Source organism: Fringilla coelebs (genome assembly GCF_963513975.1).
Source record: "Fringilla coelebs genome assembly, chromosome: 25".
NCBI lineage: Eukaryota > Metazoa > Chordata > Aves > Passeriformes > Fringillidae > Fringilla > Fringilla coelebs.
In genome coordinates, this window is record NC_140051.1 from 2859267 (window position 1) to 2877657 (window position 18391).

At 55.4% G+C, this 18391-nt stretch overlaps 2 protein-coding genes across 3 annotated transcripts in view; both read left to right on the top strand.

The window, feature by feature from the left end:
* Positions 1 to 2638: 2638 nt before the first annotated feature.
* Positions 2639 to 6161, top strand: SC5D (sterol-C5-desaturase). The gene is made up of 5 exons (XM_084221523.1): positions 2639 to 2701; positions 3206 to 3423; positions 4047 to 4179; positions 4612 to 4712; positions 4949 to 6161. Exons 2-5 carry the CDS (start codon positions 3214 to 3216, stop codon positions 5411 to 5413), a joined length of 909 nt encoding a protein of 302 aa, XP_084077649.1. The 5' UTR covers positions 2639 to 2701; positions 3206 to 3213; the 3' UTR covers positions 5414 to 6161.
* Positions 6162 to 10184: 4023 nt separating this feature from the next.
* Positions 10185 to 18391, top strand: part of SORL1 (sortilin related receptor 1) — a gene marked incomplete at its 5' end in the record, with an annotated part of 51347 nt that continues 43140 nt past the window's right edge. For both annotated transcript variants that reach the window (XM_084221527.1, XM_084221528.1), the window contains one exon: positions 10185 to 10400. In XM_084221527.1, the coding sequence (XP_084077653.1) occupies positions 10185 to 10400 (216 nt within the window). The remainder of the gene's footprint in view (positions 10401 to 18391) is intronic.

Here is an 18391-nt window from a genome sequence, read left to right on the forward strand (position 1 = left end):
CCTTAATAAACCCAAGCTAATTAATATTTGGGGTTATTAGAGGTCGTTGGGGTTACTTAAGGTCAAACTCAGAGGCTCCAGAAAATTTTGGGGTTACTTTAGGTCATTTTGGGGTTACTTTAGTTCATTTTGGGGTTACTTGAGGTCAAAAATTAAAATCTGGGGTTACTACAGGTCATTTTGGTGTTACTTGAGGTCAAAAATTAAAATTTGGGGTTACTATAGGTCATTGGGGTTACTTGAGGTCAAACTCACTCTCTCCTGAAATTTTTGGGGTTACTTTAGGTCACTTTTGGGGTTACTTTAGTTCATTCTGGGGTTACTAGAGGTCAAAAATTAAAATTTGGGGTTACTATAGGTCATTTTGAGGGTTATTCTAAGTCATTGGGGTTATTTGAGGTCATTTTGGGGTTACTTGAGGTCAAAAATTAAAATTTGGGGTTACTATAGGTCATTGGGGTTACTAGAGGTCAAACTCGCTCTCTCACAAAAATTTTGGGGTCACTAGAGGTCATTGTGAGGTTACTAGAGGTCAACCCTTAAAATTTGGGGTTACTATAGGTCATTGGGGTTACTATAGGTCAAACTCACTCTCTCCTGAAAATTTTGGGGTTACTTCAGGTCACTTTGGGGGTTACTTTAGTTCATTTTGGGGTTACTAGAGGTCAAAACTTAAAATCTGGGGTTACTAGAGGTCATTTTGGGGTTACTAGAGGTCAACTCTTAAAATTTGAGGTTACTGTAGGTCATTGGGGTTACTTGAGGTCAAACTCACTCTCTCCTGAAAATTTTAGGGTTACTTCAGGTCACTTTTGGGGTTACTTGAGGTCAACAATTAAAATTTGGGGTTACTAGAGGTCATTTTGGGGTCACTAGAGGTCAACCCTTAAAATTTGGGGTTACTATTGGTCACTGGGGTTACTTGAGGTCAAACTCACTCTCTCCTGAAAATTTTGGGGTTACTTTAGGTCACTTTGGGGGTTACTTTAGTTCATTTTGGGGTTACTTGAGGTCAAAAATTAAAATCTGGGGTCACTTGAGGTCATTGTAGGGTTACTAGAGGTCACTGGGGTGACTCGAGGTCACTCTGGGGTTACTAGAGGTCATTTTGGGGTTACTAAAGGTCATTGGGGTCACTAGAGGTCATTCTGGGGTTACTCGAGGTCAACCATTGAGATTTGGGGTTACTGTAGGTCACTGGGGTTATTAGGGTTCAAACTCTCTCTCCAAAGCACTTTGGGGTTACTTTTGATTACTGGGGATCAATTTCTCCCTCTCTGGGGGCCACCTTTGACCATTTTATCTCTCCCCCTGTGTTTTCTCCCCCTCTGCCAACTTCAGCAGTTTTCACCATTCCCTTTTGTCCCCCCAGTTTGTTCTGACCCCTTCTCCATAGGATCCCATTATCTTCTGAACTTTTGGGGTTGTTTTAGGATTGACCATTTCTGTCTTTGGGATCCCAGGATGTGCTTTCCTCTCTCCCCAGCACCTCCCTCCAGCCACTCCGAGCCACCAGCCTGCACAATAAGTTTAGAATTTATGTCATTCTTTGCCTCTGCCTTTCACCCTACATTTGTGACAATCAGCAGCATCACCCCATTAAAAAACCCATTTATTTTGGTGGAAGCCACACTTGTGCAAAACCAATAAAAAATGTCTCTATGTTCTAATAAAGACAGCAAACAGGGCTGATTTAAAATAATTTTTATTGAGAAATAATAATCATACAACCTTTTCCCTGCTAAAGCTGATTTTCAACTTAGACCAAATATTTCCCTCAGCTGAGCCCAAACCCATTTTATTTTAATGGTTAAATAAAAATGATTCCAGAAGTTATGAAAGTTCTGGACAGGATTTCCTCATGGAGCAATGATGGATTTTTTTTTCCCTCCATCATCTTTCCATATCCATATCCTGAATTTGTGCCAGACGGACAAAAATGTCCATCAAACAGATGGAATTTTTTGGAGTCCCAAATATATCTACAGCTACCTATACCCACCTATATCATCTATATAGCTATAGCTATATAGATATATACACACATATATATAGATAGAGATATCTGGTTTTATATATATTTATCTAGATATCTATACCTATCTATATAAAGATATATAGATATATACCTCTATATAGGTAGATCTATATATCTAGATATCTAGATAGATATCTATGTACATATAGATATCTACATATATCAATATATATCTATACATCGATATATATATATTTTAGAGATAAATATATATATTTAAATATATATATTTATAAAATATAGAGAGTTTAGATATATATATCTATAGATATATATAGATATATATATATTTCCCATATTTATTTGGGAAATGTATGTATTGTTCACAACCGAGGGGACAGCAGGGAAGGCGCCCGGAGCAGGCAGAATTCCACAAAATTCCCGTTAATTCCCGTAATTTCTCCAAAATTCCCCCTCCGGCAGCGCTCCGCCCAAACCACGCCCCACCCCGACCACGCCCAGCACCAGGCCACGCCTTTGACCCCGCCCCGACACGCCCCAGCCAATGGCTACGCCCCCAGCCCACGACCACGCCCCTTTCTGCCCACTGACGTCACCGCCCGAGGTGGTGCGAGCTCTTCCGCCGGTGACGTCACGTGGCGCTACCGCGCGGCCCCGCCCCCGCCCCGCCCCCGCCCCGCGCCGCTCCGGGACCCCGGGCAGGTAATGGGACCTGTTGGGCTCGGGGTGCGGGGTTCGGGGTACCGGGATGGGGGCACGGGGGGCGGGCACCGCCGGCAGGGCCCCCGCGCTCCCCTCCCCACCGCCGGCCGTGCCACCTGCGGCTCCCGGGCACGGTGACCCCCCTTGGCCGCCCACCCTGCGCGGGGAATCGCCCCGCAGGGCACGGGACGGAGCCCCACGTGCTGCCCCACAAGGGGTTTCGCAGCCCCGCATCCGCTGCCGCCCACAGCCCGCCGTGCCCTGCCGCAAGTGCCCCCTCCCACAGCAACAGCGCACGGAATTCGGCGAGTCCCGCACTCCCGCGTCTGCCCTGCTTTACACCCACAGCCTGCGCGTCCCACATTTGCTCCCCAGCCCCGGCTGAGGCCATCCAGCCAGACGGACAGCATGCCAACCCTGCCAACCCCTACCCACATCCTGCCGGGCACCGATTTCCCGTGCTGGGCAGGGACATCTCGGTCACACCAAGTCCCTTTCCCGCAGGAGCCACCATGGATCTGGTCCTGGAAGCCGCGGACCGGCACCTCCTGACGCCCTACGTGTACCCGGCGGGGTGGCCCGAGGGCGAGCCGTGCCGCCAGCTCCTCAGCCTTTTTGTCATCACCAACCTGGGCGCCCTCGCTCTCTACCTGCTCTTCGGCACCCTCAGCTACTACTTCATCTTCGACCACGAGCTCAAGAAACATCCCCAGTTCCTGGAGGTGGGTGCTCCTTGCTGACTCCTCGCCCAGGCCCTGCGTGGCACTGTCCCCATTGCTGTCTCCTTGTCCATGCCAAATGTCACCTGCCAGTGGTGTGGCACGGGCTGGCCCCGCTGTCACATCCACCCTTCTCTGCCTGCTCGTGCCCTCCATCCTCCCTGACCAGAAACAAGTGCCACAACCCACTAACCCCAGCACCCAGCCCGAGCACAGCTGTCCCCATATGAGCAGCACCCTGTGTGCCACACCATGACACAGATGCCACGACAAAGGGGTGGCTAAGACACCAGCCCTCCCAGCCTTATGGGGGACACTGGGGCTCTCAGATGTGTCCTGGGCCCCTGACCCCTGTTGTCACCCCCACAGAGCCAGGTGGAGATGTCCCCTGTGCCTTTGACCCTGTTGTCACCCCCACAGAGCCAGGTGGAGATGTCCCCTGTGCCACTGACCCTGTTGTCACCCCCACAGAACCAGGTGGAGATGTCCCCTCTGCCCCTGACCCCCTTGTAACACCCCATAGAGCCAGGTGGAGATGTCCCCTGTGCCCCTGACCCTCTTGTCACACCCCACAGAGCCAGGTGGAGATGTCCCCTGTGCCCCTGACCCTGTTGTCACCCCCACAGAACCAGGTGAGCCGGGAGATCTCCTACGCCGTGCGCTCCCTGCCCTGGATCAGTGTCCCCACCGTCGCCCTGTTCTTCGCCGAGGTGCGGGGCTACAGCAAACTCTACGACAACATCGAGGACTCCCCGTATGGTGAGTGACCTCCCTGCCCCCCCTGCCACAGCAGGGTCCTCTCCTCACCTGGGTCACCTCCCTCAGACCCCATTTCTTCTGAGGACAACCCCAGGAAATCCTCCTGGGTACCTCCTGTCCCTGCCTGTCAGCCAAAAGCCCAGGTTCTCTGTAGGGCAGGCACCCAGACACCCTCACTCAGGGTCGTGTCCCTCTGCTTGACACATTCCACCCTCCACAAGAGAGATCCTTCCCTTCCCTGGGCACGGCTCCCAGTGAAACAGCACCTGACTCACTTGCCCTGAGTCACAGGGGACAGCCTGAGCCTGTCACCTCAACGGGGCAGACCCTGACATGACTCGCATGTGTCTCCCACCATGAGGACCATTGTGGGGACCCTCACAGCCTCCTGATGCCCACGTGTGCCACCTCTAACAACCCTGTTCCCCCCAGGCTGGTCTGGTGTCTTCCTCAGCATGCTGTCCTTCCTCTTCTTCACTGACATGGGCATCTACTGGATACACCGTGGTCTCCACCACAGGCTGTTCTATAAGGTATGGGACAGGACAGGGGGCTCTGGACAAGAGTCCTTGTCCTGCTCTGGTGACATTTCCAAGCTGCATGCTCGGGTGGGAATGGCTGAACAAGGCATCCCATGTGATGGGAGCTGAGACCCCTTTAGGGTGCATGTCCCCCTCTCAGTTTGGGTGGTGATGGCTCAAACAGCATCCCCTGGGGCCATGAATCTGGCTCTGGGGACCCTCTAAAAGCGCCCACCCTGTCCCCGCAGCGCTTCCACAAGCCCCACCACCTGTGGAAGATCGCCACGCCCTTCGCCAGCCACGCCTTCCACCCCGTGGATGGCTTCATGCAGAGCCTGCCCTACCACGTGTACCCCTTCCTGTTCCCCCTGCACAAAGTCACCTACCTGGGCCTCTACATCTTCGTCAACGTCTGGACCATCTCCATCCACGACGGCGACTACCGCGTGCCGCGGCTGCTGCGGCACGTCATCAACGGCTCTGCCCACCACACCGACCACCACCTGTACTTTGACTACAACTACGGGCAGTACTTCACCCTCTGGGACAAGATTGGGGGTTCTTACAAGAGCCCCACGTCCTTCGAGGGCAAAGGCCCCCACGATTACTTGCGCAAGCTCCGAGAGAAAGACCCGGGAGCGTCCAACGGCGTCGGGGCCTCCAAGAAAGACCCGGGAGCGTCCAATGGCACCGTGGCCTCCAAGACTGAGTAGGCTTCCTCTGAGTGTGTCCCTTCTCTGGCTGGATCTTGTCCTGTTCCTCACCAGCCACCCAAGACTGTTTCCCACGGACAAAGAGCCCCTCTCCCTGATGACGTGACCAGCGTGGGGTGATTTTTGGTGAGCGTCCGACCTGCCCCGGTCCCAAAACGGCGGCGTCCACACCACAGATCTGCCCTGGTTTTCCTACTGCTTCCCCTCCCAGCTCCCTTTGGATCTCTGCTAAGGTCCCTGCGCTGCTTTAGTGCTGTGCTGATGCTTTGCAGGAAGAATAACATGGCACAAATAGAACAGTAACGTGGCACAAATTAACGTGACTCGTGGCGGGGTCTTTGTTCCACTGCTGCGCCCCTTTGTTGGTGATTCATTGTTCCCATCATGGTGTCCATTGGGACAAGCTGTATTTTGGGAAAAACCCTACCTTTTGGAGGTGGTGTGGCTTCTTCTGATGGCTCCCTTGGTGGGACTTCTTGCACTCAACCTCCTTCCTCTTTTGCCCGGGGATGTCCCATGGAAACATCATGCCTGTAGGACAGAGGCAGGCTTTGAGTCTTGTGGGTCTCTCGAGCTCCCTGAGAACACTGAGGGGGAAGGGAGGAGGGCCAGGCACCCAGATGTGAGGGGCAGGGACTTCTCCTCACTCAAGGGTTTGTGGCCAGCTTGCCCCCCTAAGGGCTTGTGTGTTTCCTGCTGAAATCTGGTCACCCCACCTTTGGGGTGACCCATGTTCAATAAATCTCAATTGCCAACTTGCCTGCAGTTTGGTCCCGTCTCCCTGGCTCTTGGGGCAGCCTATTTCTGCCTTACAGCACCCATGAGGGGCTTGGCACAGAGCTGTGCTGTACTGGCAGCAAATTTGGGCCAAAACAGCAGAAGCTGGGCAAAACACAGTCAGAGTGGCCAGAGCCACCACAGAACCTCCTTAGGGTTGACCGTGTCCCTGCAGAGTGACACCTGTGCTTTCCCACTCCCTGCTCCCCCAGTTTCACCAGTCCCTGGAGCCCTGCTGCCCTTGCTGGGGATGGAGGCCCTTCTGTGAGTCCCTTGCAGTGGTGACAGCCCCTCTGCTCCTCATCCAGCCTCAGCTGTCCCCAGCAGGCATGGCCCAAGGCCACACCACCCCACCTGGGGAGCACAGGACCTGCCCCACGTCCTGCTAGCAGCTGCCTTCCCCTTTTCCCCAGCCCATCCCAAGCTGCTCTCTCCACGTGGGCAGCACCCCTGATCCCTGTGTGCTGATTAACCTGGGGTCAAGGCACAGCCCAGATCAAACACGGTGACAACATCACGGACCTTGGCCACCCTGATTCCCAATCCACTCTTGGGAAAGGCCCCAGGGTTCTCATCATTCCACCCTCCCACCTTAGCTGAGCCTCGTGCCTGGGCACCCCACCCTGGCAGCTTCGGGACAGACAGTGACCCTCGCAGGGCAGCAAAGTGCTGGGATGAAATTGCATCACTCTGGTGCCCAGTGCACCCTCCCACGGCCCTTCTGCCTGGCATTGCCCCGGGGTGGATCTGCAGCTCCCGGCACAGGGAGATCGTGTCCTGCCGGTCACACTCCGTGCCAAGGCTGCGTCCCCCGCGGTGGCCTTGGGGCTCTGTGGCACGGAGAGCAGCTCTGGCTCTGGTCCCCTGATGCTGCTGTTGCCACAAGATGGGGATGTTGCTCACGACAGCCATCGCTGGAGCTGCACCTGCGTGGATGCCCTTCCTCCTCCTCCTCCTCCTCCTCGTTTCCCCAACGTGGGGCAGGAGCGGCTCTCTTAGAGCACACACACGGGGTGTCCCTGCTCCTGTTCCACTGTTCCATGACCCCATTCCTCATGCTTTTCCTGGCACCAGAGCCTTTTTTGCCGATTTGTCTGCAAGAGCTTCGCTGTCCCACCCCACACAGCATCTCCTTCCCTCCTTTCACCCCCACACAGCAGGACAGTGCCTGTTTGTACCACGCACTGAGCATCCCCTGAGAGAGCCCAGCACACCGAGTGACCCGTGGTGTGGGGATGCAACCTGAGACAGCCCTGAGCGCTGCAGGAAACCCTACAACCATCACCATCCTCTGAGGAAGGCTCTGAGGCCAGTGCCATGGGTAGCCTGCTGTCCTTGGCTCCTGGCATCCCTGCTTTGCTCCCTGATTCAGCTCCAGCAACAAGAAATGGCTCCTTTAAGCAGCTTTAGCCTCTCAGTGAGGCTTTGTAGGGAATGGCTGTTCCAGCCCCTCAGTCCCCCAAACCCTCTGGGACCTCTAAAGCTGAGACAGGGAAAGGTCTCAAGGAAGAGGGGAAGGAAAACCAGGGGGGCCAGGGGCTCCTCACCTTGCTCTTGGAGTTCACAGCTTTTGCTGCTGATGAAATCCAGATGGACCTTAAAATAAACTCTGCACTGTTCCCCTCTCCCCTTTACGTCTCTTTTCAAGAAACAAAAAAAAAAAAAAAAGAAAACCTTGGCAAGGGAAACGTGTTTCCCTGCACAAAGAAAGAGCCATTCATCTGTGAGCATTTACCAGGGCTGGGCTCACCCAAGAGCTCCTGGTTAAAGCTCTCTCCCTGTGCCCACCACAGGGAGCTCACAGGGACACAGGGACCCTTCTTACACTCTGCAAGAAGTGTGAAAAAAGGGCTGGAAGACAGAGAGCAAATCCCCCCAAACACCGTTTTCCTCCATTTAGCACCTCAGCAAAGGCAGTTCCTCATTTCCTCCTATTTCTTACTCTATTCCTGTTATAGTTTGAACCTGCTTTACCTTTCTCCTAATCCTGTCTCACAACAAGAAATAAATACACTAATGATTAACCAACACTAAAGCCCACCGCACTCATCAACACATTAGTTGGAAAATCTCAAAATTTAAAAAAAAATCTAAAATTTAACAAACCAAAATCGCTACAATTCCTCATCTCCAGGTCCTTTTGGAGTCCTGCTCTTCTGGCCCAGAGAGCAACTGGCTGCAGGGATTCCCACAAAACAAAACTCCCTCACTGAGCCACGGTGACCTCCTGTCCTCCAGGGGGACATCACTCTGAGTCAAGACCTCTAAAAGCCTTATTAGGAGGGTTTATAATTGTATTGACCCGATAATTGAAATACACTAACTGGGTTTCTAGGTGAAAGCACCTCGGGGAAAGCTCTGGACAATGTTCCTGCTATTAAGGCAAGTGGAATAAGGGGGAGCAAGAGTGCCTTGGGGCTGTCCATGGGATTTACAGGCTCCCATTCCTTCACTGCCGGGCAACATCCTTTTTTTTTTGTTGAATGGTGCATGAGAGGCAGAGGGGTTGAAAGCCATCAGTGTGTTCTGAGTACCTCAGAGACACAAGAGCCATTTCTTAGCAGCAAGATCGTGCCTAAAAAACCACCAGTGCAGGAGGTGGTGCTTGGTTGGTTATGCAGGGACAGCACAGGACTGATGCCAGTGGGCACAATCTGATTTCTTGGGGCTGCTCAAAGTGCTGGGCTCCCAGGTGTGGGGATACCCCTGGTGCTGCTCCCCTGGTCACTGTGCATTCCTTTCAGACAGCAATTTAGAGAGACAAGCTGGGGCTGAGCCAGAGGCACAGCTCACCTTTGCTGTCATCTCCCAGTGTCCTTGGAATCTCCTGCCTCAAATCCTTGCTCCCCCTGCCCACCCTGTCTGTAACACCCAGGACACACATGAGCCCCAGGCAGGGATGGGACAAAGAGATGCACAGAGACCAGGAGAGCAGCACCAGAGGAATCCCACACCTGGGAACCCAGCACTTTGAGCTGCCCCAATAAATCAGAGTTGTGGCCACTGGCATCCGTCCTGTGCTGTCCCTGCATTACCAACCAAGCGTCACCTCCTGCACTTTGGTGAGTTATGGGCATGTTCCTATGCCAAGTGTTCTGTGGGAAGCACAGGGGCACTGTCACAGCTCAGACCTACCTGCCATGGGTGGGAGAGGGGGCAGAAGGCCCTGGAGAGACCCTGAGGGTCTCTGGCTTTCTGCTCCCACCATGTCTTGCTCACCTTCCTAACCCTGCTCAGGTAAAAAGATGTCAGAAATTGAGGCACTTTCCACTGTCCCAGGTTGCTCCGAGGCCCATCCAACCCAGCCTTGGACAATTCCAGGGATCCAGGGGCAGCCACAGCTTCTCTGGGCAACCTGTGCCAGGGTCTCACCATCCTCACAGGGAGGAATTTCTTCCTAACATCCAATCTAACCCTACTCTTTGCCAGTTTGAAGCCTTTCCCCTTTGCCCTATCACTCCACACACTCCTAAACAGCCTCATTTACTTCAACACAGTTTCCTTCCACTCACTCTCGCTCCTTTCCTCTCGATTTCCAGCTGCTTCATTTCTCTTTACTCCATTTCACAGAAATTAACTTGAACTTCTTATTTCACTCCATCTCGACGTGAAGAGAGGGAGAGGGAGAAAAAAGAGAAGAGGAGAAAGAGCAGGGGAAAGGCGAGGGAGAGGAGATGCGGGATGCGGGGCCCGAGCTTCAGTCCATTTCACAGAAATTCACCAGAACTTATCTCACTACATCTCGTCGGGGAGCCGAGCATCCTCCGGAGAGGCCGAAAAAGACGGAGAGGGAAGAAAAACGAGAAGGGGAAAGAAAAGAGCGAGAAGGAGGCGAGAAGAGGGGAGGGGGCCCGAGCATCCGTGCCCGCGGGGAGCGGCGGGGGGGGCTCGCAGCGGCGGCGCTGCCCATGCACATTCTCTCCGGGCGGCGGCGCGGCTGCCGCTCCTCCCGGCCCCGCTCGGCTCCGCTCCGCCCGGCCCCGGCGGCACGAACATGGCGACACGGAGCTCTGGCGGGGCCGGCCGTGCCTCCCCGCTCCCCCGCCGGCTGCTGCCGCTCCTGCCGCTGCTGCTGCTGCCGCTGCCGGCGCCCGCCCGCTCGCCGCTGCTGCTGCTCCGCGCCCCGCCGGCCGCCGCCGCCCCCGCCGAGCCCCCGCGGGGCCGCCGCGCCGCGCCGCGCCCGCCCGAGCCCATCCAGGTGTACGGACAGGTGAGCCCGCACCGCGGCCGGCCTGGGGGGCACCGGCGCCGCTCGCCCCCCGCAGAACGCCGCGCTCCATCCGTCACCGCCCGCTCCCCATCCTTCCCCGGGGGTCGCGCCCGGGCAAGGGTCGGTGCGTGGGTTCGCGGCTCTGCTGCGAGCGGCGCGGACTGAGGCGCCGCCGGCTCTCCCCGCATCCCCGGCTCCCCCGGACCCGTCGGTACCGCGGGCTCGTCCCCGGCGAGATGCGCTCCCGGAGGGAGCAGCCAAGGGCACGCGGCGGGGATTGGGGCCGGGCATCCCCGGCGGCGGCCGGGAAGGGACAGCGATTCCCGGCGGGCAGCGGCGCCCCCAGGGATGCTCGCCGTGAGCTCGGGAGCCGGGCAGGGGGAGGTGACGCCGGGGGAAGACATGGCTATGTGTGAGGCACCGTGTCCTTCCTTCCCCGCGAGAAGGGCTCCTTGCGTGCTTGAGCCGTCCTCTACTGATCCTCGGAAAAGAAGGGGAGCAGAGTTGCTCACGGCAAGAAAACACAGAAACTGCTATTTCTTAAAGTATCTCTGCTCGGGCTCGATTCACTGGCAAGTTTTGCTGCCAGGACCGTGAAGGCTCCCCCTCAGCCCTTCTCTTCCATCTCTTTTGGGTGGTGATGACAAATTACACTTGGACTTTCGGCTGGGGAAAGCTTCAGCTTTTTAAAGGTTCTACTTTATTTTTGATGTACCCACATGCTGTCTACACTTCGCTGCCCTACTTGATCCTCCTTGCTGACACTGCCTGTGTCCCCATCACGTGCCCAAAATGCCGATGTGGGGGGGGACAGCCCACGGAGGGACACGGCAGACTCAAGGAGAGGCTTTGAGCCTTCGGTGACATCTCCCTCTGCCTCCTTGGCCAGTGCTTCCCCGCCGGGTGCTCTATAATTTCCCCTTTTTGCTACTTGCAGGATCAGAAGGAGCCAGTCACGAGGCAGGGCTGGCCCTGGAGCTGCTGGAGGGGCACATGCAGGGCTGGTGCTGCTCCTAAAGCCCTTCTGTTCCCTTGTTTAGGGAAAAGCTGTTCCTCCTCCCCTTGAAAATCTGCTTCGCCTCCTCTACCTCCTCAGCGTTTGGCTGTTTTTAGCATAACACAGCTACCCCATTTTAGAAGAAAACATGACACTTGTCTCTCATCCACGGCAAGACATTGGTGGCACTTTCCCTTCTGTCTCCCCTTGCCTTCCATCCAGCCAGGGAGAGAACTGCTCCAGCAGGGATGTCCCTGTCACCTGCACAGGAGCTGCAGACCCAGGAGGGTGCAGTAACCCTGGCACTATCCACAACAGGACTAATAGGAAGCAGTGGGAGTTCAACAGTTTGCTGCTGTTTGGGATTTTCTCATTGCCTCAAGCTTCCAGAAGGGATTTGCCTGGGGAATGGAGTTGCTCCCACTGGCAGCAGAGCACACAGCACCCGTTCCTTCCTCTGCTGTGGGGCAGGACACACAGATTTTACAGCCCAGGTGTGTCACCAGGAAGAGTTGCTCAGCACTAAACAATATTTCTGAGTTCTCCCAAGTGCCACAGCACTTCAAATCAGGGCTCTGCCTTAATAAAAGGGACAAGAGGGAGCCCTAGGCTACGTTACAGATCTGACCACATGAGTTACTAATGCCTGGGAAGCCAGAAAAGCTGTGCAGCACCGTGCTCAGGGGTCTCGTGCCTGGTCACAAGCACCCAACAATCCCCGTGACCCCCCTCCCCCAGCTCTCTGGCTCTCCAACAGCAGCAGAAAATCGTGCAGTCAAAGCACTCCTCTCCCAGGGCCATCAGCATAAGGGGCAGTGCTTGGAGTGAGCATCCTTGTGCCGTGTCACTGCAGTCCCTGATCTGGGACACATCCCACTCCCGTGCCTTTGGCAGCTCACTTGGCCATATGCTACGCTCTGGCTCGTGCCCCAAAGCTCCCTGCCCTTCCCTGGCTCTCTGCTGTGCTCCTGACCCAGGCTGGTGGGACAGCTGAGAGCCCAGGCTCAGCTCAGGGGCTGGGGAAAGCAGGGTTTGCTGCTGCTGGGGGTGATGTCATCAGGGGAGCAGAGGGAGGGAGGCATCGCTCTGTCTGGAACCGAGCAGGGGAAGAACATCCAAAGCCTTTGTAGCTCCTCAGGAGCCAAACACAGCTTACTCAGCACTGTCAGGAGCAGGCTCAGAGCCCTCTTGCCTTGGACACCAAAGCACAAGCACAGGATGTTACTCAGATTTTTTATCTGGACCCTCACTGCTGATCACATCCTTGCTGGGCAGGCTGCAGCAAAACTTCCCAGGAACATCACCAAATAACAGGACCAGCTGCCTGACCCCCTTTGTGGCTTTTCCTTGTTTTTTGTGACTCCAAAGCAGCAGCAATCAGGAGACCAAATGCCCGACTCGAGTCTGTCAGCTGCGAGACAGAGCAGGTTTTGTTCCCTTGCACAGCCCTCACCTCTGTGGGATTGTTGGTGAGGGTTACAATGGACAGACTGTTTGAAGCAGGCACTGACACGAGACAGGACTTTTCTAGGATGCCACTGGCAGCAGAGGAGCATCCCCAGGGCAAGAAAACTTCACCCTTGGGGCAGCAGGGCTCCCTGAACCCCTTCCACAAGTGTGGTACCTCACCCTGCCCTCCTGCTCCTGGCACAAGCTGCTGGCCACCAGCACAGGGGCTGGCCTGCCACCCACCCTCCTGTCCCCTCACAACCTTTGTGCTCCTGCCTACACATCCCTGCTCAGACCTGGAAACACAGAATCACAGAATTCACAGAATCACCAGGTTGGAAGAGACCTTCAAGGTCATCGAGTCCAACCCAGCCCTCAACCCAACCCTGGCACCCAGTGCCACATCCAGGCTTTGTAAAACACACCCAGGGATGGGGACTGCACCACCTCCCCGGACAGAACATTCCAGAACTTTATGACCTTTCTGTAAAAACTTTTTCCTGATATCCAACCCATATCAACAGGGGCTGGCTCCAGGATTTGCCATTTCCACAGAACCTCCCCACCATCCCACACCGGTCCTGGCTGCCAGGTGTGAACCAGCCCCGAACTGCAGGGACTGCAACAAACACAGGAGAGAGCCACAGCCACTCTGGCTGCCTGTGTGTGCTGGGCTGAAGGCTGACCACGGGAGGGGTGTGGAGAGACTGTTGTGTCATGGCTGTGGCACACAGAGAGGAAAAACGCTGGGGCAGGAGCCCAGATTGGGTCTGTGGGTGCTGAGGGGAGTTATGAGAGCATTCACACTGCTAAAACACATCTAACCTTCACCTGCAGGCATCCCTTCCCCTTCTTTGGAAAAGCTTTGTCTAAAGCCACCCCCCAAAGCACACAGATCACAAGAAATCTTTGCCTTAAACCACGCTAGGACAAAGGGCATCTTCTCTGAGTGCTGGTGGCTCCTGTGGCAGCCACTTCCCCTCTCTGCTGTCCCTGCCAGGCTTGAGCCTCTCCCTGTCACCTCTGTGCCTCCCTGTCCCCTGAACCAGTGTTAGTGCCTGCCCTGACATCATTTTTCTCTTCCACTTCTGGGGGAACTATTTCATTGCTCGCAACCTTCCTGTTTCCTGATGATAACCCATCCTGCCTTTGGGGGAAACCACCGAGTTTTCATCATTTCCAGGCTGTTCACTACGAGCTGACCTCTTACCAGCCCACCACTTGACCTTGACCCTTCCATGCTGATGGAGACCTCAGATAATCTCCTCTCCATCGTGCAGGGCTGGCAGAGAGCCTTGCTGCTCCCAGGGGAGGCAGAGATTGCTCTGCAGGGCGAGCTCCATCCAGCCCTGGGAGCGCAGGCATCAGTCACGCCGCATCGCAACTGAACCGTACTTAATTTTGACCTACTTTGCCAGCCTGGCAGAGCCTTCCCAGATCAGACTTTAACCTTCTGGAGGTGCCCTGGGTGGTGATGTGTCCCAGCTGTGTCCTTTTCCTCCTCCTTCGTGTTAGCAGGTCTTCCTCCCCATTGCTGGGTCTTTCATGGCCACCCTAAGGTTTCCCTGCTCCTGGCATTTGCTTTTTGCCAGAGCTTGATCCCTGGAAGCCACACAGTTCCTGCTCCTGGCACCATGATGGCTGGGAGAGGTATCTGAGGTTTTATTCATTGTTTTTCCCCTCCAGCAGATTCCTCACAGATCCTGTGAGTGCAGTGGTGTCCCAGGGGCATCGCTCAGGCTTTCCAGAGCTGCAATGCCAAGCTCAAGGCACACTTTGGACCTCTTCTGCAGCCTTCTCCCTTCCTTGTGGGGGAGTGAATTTCATCAGCACTTGCCAAATCTGCTGGGGAACCCTCCATTCCCATCACATCCCTGCCCTTCTCTCAATTTAGGTTGTTTCTGGGGTTGTTTCTGGATTCCTGCCCTGACCCCAATCTTCCTATTCCCCTCTCTTCTCCATTCTCCTGGAAACAACAGCTCAGGGAGAGCTCTCTTGGTGGTGGCAGAGAGAAAACAGCCCTGCAAGCAGATGATTTCAGTATTAACCAAATTAACACGGGGCCTGGCACTCTCCGAAATGAGTCACCCGTGTTTCATATCAATGATTTCAGACCCTGGCATTTTCAGTCCAAGCCACAAGCAGCTCCACGGCAGGCACAGGCTGTATTTTCAGATCTCCTGGCAGGGCTGGGAGCAGATGCTCGGGAGTGGAGCAGAAGGTGCAGTAATGGAGCTTTAGTGGGAGCGCGCGGGGAACGCGGGGAGCAGGAGCCACCCCTGGCACTGGGAGCCACCCCTGGCACTGGGGATGGGAGCAACCCCTGGCACTGGGGCTGGGAGCAGGAGCCACCCCTGGCACTGGGGCTGGGAGCAGAAGCCACCCCTGGCACTGGGGCTGGGAGCAGGAGCCACCCCTGGCACTGGGAGCCACCCCTGGCACTGGGGCTGGGAGCAGGAGCCACCCCTGGCACTGGGGCTGGGAACAGGAGCCACCCCTGGCACTGGGAGCAGGAGCCACCCCTGGCACTCTGGGGCTGGGAGCAGGAGCCACCCCTGGCACTCCTGGGCCAGGCTCCTGCATCAGCCCTGCCAGGGGGAGGATGGGGAATGGGCACCAAAGGCCTGGCTCTTGTCCTCTGCAGCTTTCAGAGAGCTGGAATGAGGAGGAGCACGGGCAGAGCATCATCTCTTGTTGTGCCCTGTGCTATCTGAGCATCTTTGCTTCTGACCCCTTCTTCAGCCCCACCAGTTACTGGGATCAAAATAGTTCACCCATTCCCCTTCTCCACACATGTTCTGGCAGCTCTGGAACTGTGATCCGAGCTGGTGGCAACACTTGGATGGTTTCAGAGCAGCTCAGGACCCTTGCTCTTTGCCAGCCTCACTTACCACACAGCAGTAATAACTCATTAACTATTCAGAAATTCCCTGGGAACTGCATTTGTTTGTAGGTCACTTTGAGGATGGGAAAACACCCCGGTGATCTGTAGGAATCTTTGTTCTGCTCTCAGTTTTATGGCACTGAGCCTCAGCCCTGAGCTGCCACAGTGCATCACCTCCCGAGGAATCGCGAGCGCCCGCCTGAGCTGCACTGCCAGCCCTGGAGCTGGAGCATTAATCTTCAACAAAGCAAGCCCAGGGACACACACAGCGAGCTCCCCTGGACACCAAGAGTAGCCCCTAATGCTGTCCTGTCACTTGTCACTGCTGTTACAAGTCAGTCAGCACATGATATTTCTGTTGGCAGCTCCCCACGGTGGGATTTCTGCACGGGGAAGTGACACTTCCCACACAGAGCAGGGGCTCCAAGGCTGGGATTTAGAGGGAAGGGCTTGAGAGCACCTCCAGAGAGCTGCCCCTGCCAGCCACCCATCCCCTGCCCAGCCTGCACCATGCTGGAGCTTTCACTTGTCACATGCCAGGGGTGAGTCACCTCCACAACCAAAATCCTTCTCCAAACTCCAAATCTGGGCATAGGCAACTAAAAGGGATGTGAGAAGAAGGGAAGCTGGAAGTTTAGGTACCAAAGAACATGGATTAGGGCTCTCCTCCCAGCCCTGGGCACTCAAGGAGCCAGCACTGCACTCATCCAGGTGTCCTCAGTTCCTGACATCCATCACTTCTCCAGGCTCAGCAGGGCATCACTTCCACCTCAGCTCCCAGACATTCCCTCTGCCAGCCCAGCCCGGAGCTCTCAGGCTCCAGCTGCATCCCAGAAGCTCATACCTGCTCTCAGATGGCACCTCCAGGGGCTGTCCTCTTCCCATCCCATTCCTGCAGGGCATTCATTTGTTGGAAGATGCTGTTAACAAAGAAATACACACATAGCAAAGCTAGAAACATCGACTCCATTACAGCCTCTGCTATGTCTTGGCTCCACTTTTCCCCTCCTGGACTTCATTTGGCACCTCACATATTAGGAGGGCAAATTAGAATTTCATGCATATTTCATATATACTTAATCACTTGGCAAAGACCAAAACACTTCCCCATTAAGTGGAATTTATGCTAAATGCTGTTTCCATTAGGCACCAGTCACTGCCTGTTCAGAGGTTACACCAGTTCCCCTGCCAGGGGAGGTGGGGACACTGTGACAGTGCCACAGCAGCAGGGCAGGGTCCCCAACAGCAGCCTTATTCCAGAGCTACTCCCCAAAGCCCATCCTGGTTAATGGGACAGCAGCTGCTGCCTGTGGGGTCCTGTTTGGTGCTCCCCTGAGCCACTTGGGTCCCCACAGAGCTCTGAAGGGCAGCAAAAAACAAAAGTGTGAGGCTCATAAACCTCAGCCACTGCTGCACAACCCCTTCCTAGGAAACTTACAGCATCCTTGTGTTGCCTTCTCCTGCTTTACACCCCCTAGTAAGGGCTTCTCCAGCTGCTCCAAACCTTCCTGCTGAGCACTCCTTCCCCCTGCCAGGGAGCCAAACCTTGCTTGCCTCCAGTTTGCCTTTAAATAGGGGCTGTGCCAAACTCAAACTGCCTGAGCTCACCCTGCTCCTCAAGGGCTAACGAAGCTCAGCTGGCTCCCCTGAACCCAAACACGCTGCCCCTGCCTGGTTTTTGGGTTTCACTTCACTTCCCAAGTTTCCAAAAAAGGGATCTTGCTGTCTGCTTTATCTTACAAGTTAAAAAAAAAAGATATAGAGGTTTACTGCTGAGGTGAAATCAAGGTGCAGATAGGAGTCTCCTCTGGTTTTCCTGCTTTTGAAACTCCAAGTGTCAGATTTCTTGTGGAAAAAAACAAAACAGAACAAAACAAAACAAACCCAGAGAAGTACTATTAAAATTGACACTGAGGTAGTAACAAACCCCCTTGGCTGTGAGGATCCAAAGGGCCAAGCTCTGTGTTCTTACAGCACCCAGCTCCAGCCTGGTCACCAAAAAAGCTGCACCCAAAATAACCCACAGAGATGTGGGAGATTTAAACGGGGTTATTCTGCTTCCAGAGCAGGGCAGGGGGGACAGGGAGGGCAGAGCTCAGTTCCACACCCCAGGCTGTCTGTCGGCTGTCTCGGCGAGCAGCAGCAATTCCTCCTCCTCCGGCCTGTTTCCCTGCATCCTCAAACAGTGTCTCTTCCTTTTCATTTTTATTTTGTTTTCTTTTCTGGCGGGCACGCAGGGCTCCGGCTGCCGGCTTTGGAGCTGCTGCTGCTGCCTGACCTAAATCTGCAGCGCTTTCCTAGCCTGGAGCTCCAGCGGGGTTTGCCTGGTGGGGGGGACCGTGCCCGGGCTCCAGGAATGCTCCAACCCTGGGGATGGTCCGACCCCAGGGATGCTCCAGCCCCAGGGGATGGTCTGGCCCCAGGGATGCTCCAGCCCCGGAGATGCTCCAACCCTGGGGGATGTTCGGGCCCCAGGGATGCTCCTGCCCCGGGGAATGGTCCGGCCCTAGGGATGCTCCGGCCCCAGGGATGCTCCAGCCCCAGAGGATGCTCCAGCCCCGGAGGATGCTCCAGCCCCGGAGGATGCTCTGGCCCCAGGGATGCTCCTGCCCCGGGGAATGGTCCAACTCAGGGATGCCCCGGCCCCAGGGATGCTCGAGC